Genomic DNA, 7,214 nt, shown 5'->3' on the forward strand with positions numbered 1-7,214 from the left:
TTGGCGAGTTCCCAAATTCTTACCACCTAACGAAAAAGCTCCAGTTTTTTTATTTCCTTCTCAACATACACCATAAAATCCACTATCATTTCTTGGCCTGATACTCTCCTCTTCCTTCGCTTCACATTCTTCTCTTAAGATTTGCTTCGTTCCCTTACTCCTATCTCTTTTTTTCCCAACCCTAGACTGAGAACCTTGTGGGGATGCCATATGTCACAACATTGCATATCATAAACAACATGCGATGGCAACGACCACACCTGTAACCACAATACTTGACATCTGCCACCACCTTTGCAAATAAATGCAAACACTGTCTCATCTCATTGTCCTTGTCCCTTCATACAAAAAAAATGATTACCTTATGTGTTGCACACCTCCTATCCCACCCATTATTGGGTATCTACAATGGGATTTTGACATGCAAAGGCAGTTGCCACATAGCGAATTGCCAAATAGAGAACTAAGCATCCAAATGTGAAATAAATAAAACAGTGCAACTCATATGCAAATTACAAGACAACAAATACTACTGGAAAAAACCCTCAAATTGAAAAAATCCAACAAGAATAACTCCTCATACAACTATATGACAGCCAATACAAATGATCACATACCTCATGGACTAATACAAGAGCATCCTTATGGCAAGTATCAGATCTCTACACATGAAATTGCCTTGACATCAACAAATAACTGCAGCACAAGCAATGCCTTGACACCAACAAATACCTACAACCTGTGCTATAGTAACAGAATTTTACAACAATCACCAAAACATATGGAGAAATGGACTACAACTGCTATTCTACCCATCAACAGGATGATTGCCCAATACATGCCCAAGCTATCCACAAAATTGAGTGAAGGTCTACAACCCCCAACTTCCAATAAAGAACTCGTGTCATTTCAACATGAAGGTAAACTGCTACATCACTTGTAACAGTCGAAAAATTCACTATCACCATCAATTGAATGATTTTTCCCTTCCAAACACAAGAAGTTGAAAGGCGAATTGCCAGAGTGGAAATTTAAATACCACAACATCTCAAATTCTGCTCATCATCAGGGCATTCATGAGGGCAAACCATAATTCATAGGGGCAAATGGAGCATTCACCACTTGTTTGAACTGGCAAATTTACCATCTCACTTGTTTGGCCAATTTTCAGGTTTGCAACTTTGAATGAATGTAATATCAAGGAGTCACATATCATCCTTGGCTTGCACTAATCCTTTCTACATCCCCAACACACCAGTTTGATGATGATTTTACACGTAAATGTTTTTGCTACACTCCAATGAGCTAAAATGACATGATCTGAATGGTCAAGATGCCGACTTCGTCTGATTTTGTGAACCATATTGCTTCCAAAAAACTATTGTATTGTGTATATGTAATTGTATTTCCTCACTTTAACGAAATAGAATCTTTTCTTCCTACTGTACTAATGTCCTTAAGACTGTTGTTGTGTGTTGAAGTGTCTATGGCTGTGTCACTGGGTATCTCATGGTTGGAAACCCCACTGTCTTCTGCATCAATAAGTTATAACAGAATTCGCATGGAAACTAAATGGTTGGCATAATAGACTTCCCTTGTCATTGAATAATTCATTCTACACATTTGTCAATAGTATAATCCTAGAAATGACCAAAATGTACAATTTCTCTGGATATCTTTGGCTTCCACATTGTTTCTAGGATTGTCTTGTGGCTCACAAGGATGTTCATTGCATCCATATGTTAAATACCCCCGTCATTAGGCATCATAGATTGCATCTAAAAGTGAAAACATAACTTGTAAGAGCAACAATTGGCAGTTTATTTACTGATACTGGGGTCCTATCCAGCACAATCAAGGAAGCTGATAAATCTTTTTTGGCGCCAGCACCTAGGAAAACAGTATCTAAAAATTTCTATTTTAACAATAATATGAGTAGCTGAATTTTCTTTAGAAGACTCCACCTTCTCCAAATGCAGTTTTTTGGAATCTTTATGAAAACTAACTTGGCTCCTCCAAAGAAAAGAGAGACAAGAAGTTAGATTGTATTCCTATTTTGTTGTGTTATATCATCCACATCCAACCTGATGGTAGTCCTTTTTTGGTGTTTTGAATCGTACACATCTAACCTTGTAACACACCTTTCAAACAAAGAGGGCCAAGGAGAAAGCCGTTATTTTATGACAATATCCAGTTTCAAATGCCCTGGTAACTAGACATTGCCAGAAGGGACTGCACACAATTTCTTCCTTTTGGCGACTGATCAAACAGTCATTAGAGAAATCATAATTTCATATATTAATCTTAATAGGTAGACTTGTTTCATAACTAGCCAACCAAGGAATTTCTGTTGAAAAGTCACTCTTGATTTCTTAGATATCCTAACATCAATTTACCCATTGATGTTAAATATCATGGCTTCCAGGATTTTTTCAAGAATTTGTCCTTCCTAGAAGACCATCTTAGAGGAATTGCATTGCAAGCTCAATAATCCCCATGTTGCATGGGAATTTGCATTTGTGTCTTTACCTTCCTACAAGAGAAGCTAGATTTAGTGCTGGTATGAAAGTGTAGGAATTATCAATTTCCCAAGACATGCAAACAGCTTTAAGCCTTCACAAGAGAAATATAATTCACTAGAAGATGAAAATGAATTGAGATTGAGATAAAATGGAATGTACATGAGCTTGAGCTCTGCTTATAAAGGCAAGAGCGGTTATGAGAGCACCAATGAGGTCTAAGGGTAGGTAAGGATTATGTATGACCAACTACCCTAATGCAAGTATCAATGCACATAGTAAATGTGAAATACAGCCCAACCCCAAGTGCAAAATAACTAATAATTAGCCTAAGTTAAGCTTATGAGTAAATATATTTTACTCCAACAACAAGAAAAATCTGACTGGAAATGGACTAAATCATGGACAGATTTGGGGCAAGGACCACAATTTAGCGTGTAGACTTGTGATTAGCTCCTGGTCCTTAGCAATTACTCATAAGACTTCCCTCAAACTTTGGAATATTGTTCCTCAGGTTAGAGTGCCTAAAATGTTGTTTAATGTGTAATTGCCCCGCATAGAAAGATTGAAAGAAAATCAATGGAGGACCATTGAAAGAAAGGATTCTAGACCAACTACTAAAATATTTGAGTCACAAGTAAAAGTGTATAATAATAGTTCAAGATACCTTACAACCCACACCTATTGAGACATCAAGTGGGCAAGTGGATAAACCATTTGACGGGAAAAAAACCCATGTATTTAAAGTTTGCAAAGTTGCAATGATCTTACAATATATTCTCAAGAAGATAGTCAAACAAACATGAGGAGAGAAAATAAAATCTTAAGAAAAGACCTATTGAAGTCCATAAATAGATGAAGAATCTAATAGCTACCAACTCCCCCATGCAAGGTGCCAACTTTTTTAAATATCGAAGTAATTCCACATAGGAAGACAGAATAATTGTAGGAGAATATTTTCATGACACCTATAATATTCTATTTTTAAGGGAATTTACAAAATGATAGTCGTCCTCAACACTAAGGATATCTGATATATCCTATTAATGCTTAATCTCCAATAGTGCTGTTCTATGAGTTTGAATTATGTATTTAAAGCCCATGCTTAGTCCTTCCATTTCTCTACTAGTGTGAATAGTTAATTATCTTGAACATATGCTTATCCCATGACACCTATCATATTCCACGTTCCCATTTTAAGGGAATGAAAAAAAGAAAAAGAAATCTGCTTAAGGATATTTGATAGACGCTAATACAGGTAAATAATAATCTCCAACAATACTTTTCCTCTATGAGACTAAAAGTAAATTTGCATTAAAAGTTCTTCCTGAACGCTCCCATTTCCCTAATGGTATGGAGTTAATTATCTTGAACATAGGCTTGCTATAAAAAATTGAGAATCTCTTAGAATATAAAATTATGTTTAGTTCACATTATGAATATTATAATTCTAATAGTTATAGGAATATTGTGCCATAACAGAAATTTCCCAATCCTGGCAATAGAATTTAAAGAAAGCAAGGGTTTGAAATTCTGAAGGTATATAGTTGGATATTCTGCAGTTTAATTGGATTAATAGAAATATGGCGCTTTCATTCAATTCTCATCCATAAAAATTTTAGTATGTTTATTTGTTTCTTAGTAACACCTTTTTGGGGCTTTCCTTGCAGGTGCTAATCGATATTTTATTTTATGTATGAATGACTCTCTAGCAATTGGTGGGGGTGGGCATTTCGCACTCTACTTGGATGAAGATTTGTAAGTTGGTTTATTAAAATCTTTTGTTCTTAATTTGGGATAGGAAGAGGGAACAAAAATGTGGTGAAACTGCTTGATGTGTTGTATCATGTTCTCCTGGTTAAGATTGAATGGATCCAGTGCTACCTCTGAAACATTTGGAAACTCTTGCCTTGCTCAGACAGAGGACTTTGTGGTGACAGATGTTGAGGTACTTAGTTCATCCATTATCTACAGATGTTAAAATTTGCTTGTGGATTGTCTTTTGGTTAGTGAACATGATTATCATAGAATGCACTTCTTGGCTTATTTGAGTTTCTTGGAAGCTATAAGAATAAGAATATCAAATTCTTGAAGTTTGTGTTGCAGCTTTGGGGATTTGCTCAAACATCAAGATATTCATCACACCCATACAGAGAGCCACAAGAAGCTCTAGGAATCAGCAGTGTGTTTGCCTAGAGTTAGTCACTCTTGATAATGGTATAGGCAAATTTTAGTGCTTCCACTTTTGTATATTCAATGGGGCATGGTTAAGCTGTTAATATCATTTGAGTCAAAACGCCCATAAAATGATGAATTTACATGAGTACCTCTTGCCAATCGCTTGATTTTATGGTGTGGTTATTATTTCATCAAGAATCAGTGGTGCTGTCTTTTGATATTGTGGGTAGCTATTTAGTCCATCAAGCATTATGTTATGTTTATGGGAGCATCATATGTCTTGGACTTCAAATGCTACATAAAAACAGAATGCAATATTTCTAAATAAAGACTGTCATTGCCACTGATATCACCACAATACTGTGTTCATAGATGAATTTTGTTTATCTAGGAGTTGATCAAATGGTGCATGTTGGCTAGATCTGCAGAAAAATGCTAGTGAGATTAGTTATGCGCTGAGCAGCTGTCTGGCATGCATGTTTTGCAAGCATTGCTCAATCACAATGAAAATATAAATTTTATTCAACTGTAATGTAGTATTTATTGCAATTATTACTCCCTCCCAAATATATGAATTTAATTCACCTATAATGTGTATATTACTCATTACCCGCTCACTTGGAATTAATTTATTTTTATCAACTATAATTCATACCAAGGTTGTGTTAAATGAATTCGTTAAGAACATTTTTGCTTCGAAGATTGGTACGTGCTAACAAGTTGAGCCGTACATCTATCTATTGCTCGATATTATCCCTCAAGCCCCTGGAATATCGTAACCAGAAATCAGCAATAATTTATAGTGCTTTTCATATTAAAACAAAGAGCTGACTTGCAGTTTCTACATGGATTTGATTTCTAAATCCACTTTGACTGCTTTATTTATTATTTTATTTAACCAAAAGCAAATTCAACTATGAAGCTAAAAATTGTCATTTCAAACCTTGCGGGAAAAAACATAAAAAACAATGCAACCCATAAATTGGGTTCATAGTCACGTGTAATCATCATTCCCTCGTACCTCACATCCATTAGAAAATGACAAATTATGCAAATGTCGCGACTCTCATCGGATTCTTCGCATATATTATTATTTTAGTCTAGTCACTCGTGAGTGGTGTGCTCCTGTAAAGGAGATATTTGATTTGTGAATAGAGTCAACCTCATAAATTTGTATGCTTCCTACAACTAAAATGCAACATTTATTATTGACTAATTGACTCACTAATGATGTTAGGTTTTTTGTCATTCTAATATATATATTTTTTCATGGAGGTTTTGTCTATAAATTCGTAGCTCGAGAATTGCTTCAGCTAAGAGTCAAGGATTGAGGGGTATCCATTCCACCAAATTTGTATGTGGCACAATCCCGGTCTCATCCCTTTTTGATGTTGGTGTCTTGCATTCAACAAGACTTGATCCTTGTTGGGCTCATTAAGAAAAATAAAATTCATGGCACTAACATACACACTAAAGTAAAATAAACATGTGGTAATGTCACACCCACTCCTACTTTACATTAGGGTTTGCAAGCAGTGGTATGTAGCAATATCTACTGTATGCATAATGGTAAGCTTTCTCATTGATAAATTATCCAAATCCAATCTTAGTAGAGGCATGGGTATTGACCAACTAAAACAAGAATTCAAGTTAATATTTGGCTATAATTCCTAGGTTGTAAATGATGACAATTGCATGTGTTTTCTCTTTGTTATTATCATCCACTAGCTATAGCATAAGATGATCAATAATCACAATAAATTATATTCTCCACTTGTCTATAACACTAAACTTTGATTAAGCTTATAGTTAGACAAATTGTTTTTTTAAAATTGCAAGTGATTAATTTCGTATGTTAATCAAATCATGCAAGCACCCAATTGAAATTATAGGATAAAATACAAGGATGAAATGAAAATTTACTCGATGTTAAACCAGAGGAAGGTGAGGATGATGTCAATTCATCATGCCCCTTAGAGAAAAGAAGCTCATTAGGGAAAGAACTTGAAGATCTAGTGAGAGCTCTAAACAATGGATCCCCTCTTGTAGATGTGATAGAAAAAAAATAAAGATTTCTAGAACCAAAGATGAAAGCGTATCATTTGCAACTATTTCAAAATTGGTAGGAGTTAAAATTCATGCAAAATTTCCATCCAATGAACGAAAAAAAAAACTCAAATTTTCAAGGGAGAATGTATGGCTTAGACTGTGTTCATGGAGGGTTTGTTTTCCAACTGTTACTTGCCCTCGCCATGGTCCCCACGATCAAACTCATAATAACCATCACTTAGTTGATGCTCGAGGAATTTTGCAAGTCGATCTCACCTGCCTGACTTGGGGAATGTCTCCTTTCATTGTCTTCAGTTAGGCATACACTCTATTAACTCACTGAGAAAATAAGGAATTTGTGATAAGTTCAAGACTCTTTGATTTTTTTTCATATTACTTTTTTATTTAATGGAGGTTTCTTATCCACATAGTCATTTTAGCTATCCAATATAGGAGCACAAGCCTTAG

The 7,214-nt window shown here is 35.1% G+C and overlaps 1 protein-coding gene across 7 annotated transcripts in view; it reads left to right on the plus strand.

Moving 5' to 3' along the window:
• LOC131069594 (uncharacterized) overlaps positions 1-5,044 on the plus strand; it is a 49,973-nt gene extending 44,929 nt beyond the window's left edge. For 6 of the 7 annotated variants that reach the window (XM_058005106.2, XM_058005104.2, XM_058005107.2 and 3 more), the window contains 3 exons: positions 4,190-4,277; positions 4,383-4,467; positions 4,614-5,044. In XM_058005106.2, the coding sequence (XP_057861089.1) occupies positions 4,190-4,277; positions 4,383-4,467; positions 4,614-4,715 (275 nt within the window). In that variant the 3' untranslated portion in view covers positions 4,716-5,044. The remainder of the gene's footprint in view (positions 1-4,189; positions 4,278-4,382; positions 4,468-4,613) is intronic. The other variant, XM_058005108.2, reaches the window with a different exon arrangement.
• Positions 5,045-7,214: the final 2,170 nt, after the last annotated feature.

This window comes from Cryptomeria japonica, chromosome 3 (assembly GCF_030272615.1).
Source record: "Cryptomeria japonica chromosome 3, Sugi_1.0, whole genome shotgun sequence".
NCBI classification, from domain to species: domain Eukaryota; kingdom Viridiplantae; phylum Streptophyta; class Pinopsida; order Cupressales; family Cupressaceae; genus Cryptomeria; species Cryptomeria japonica.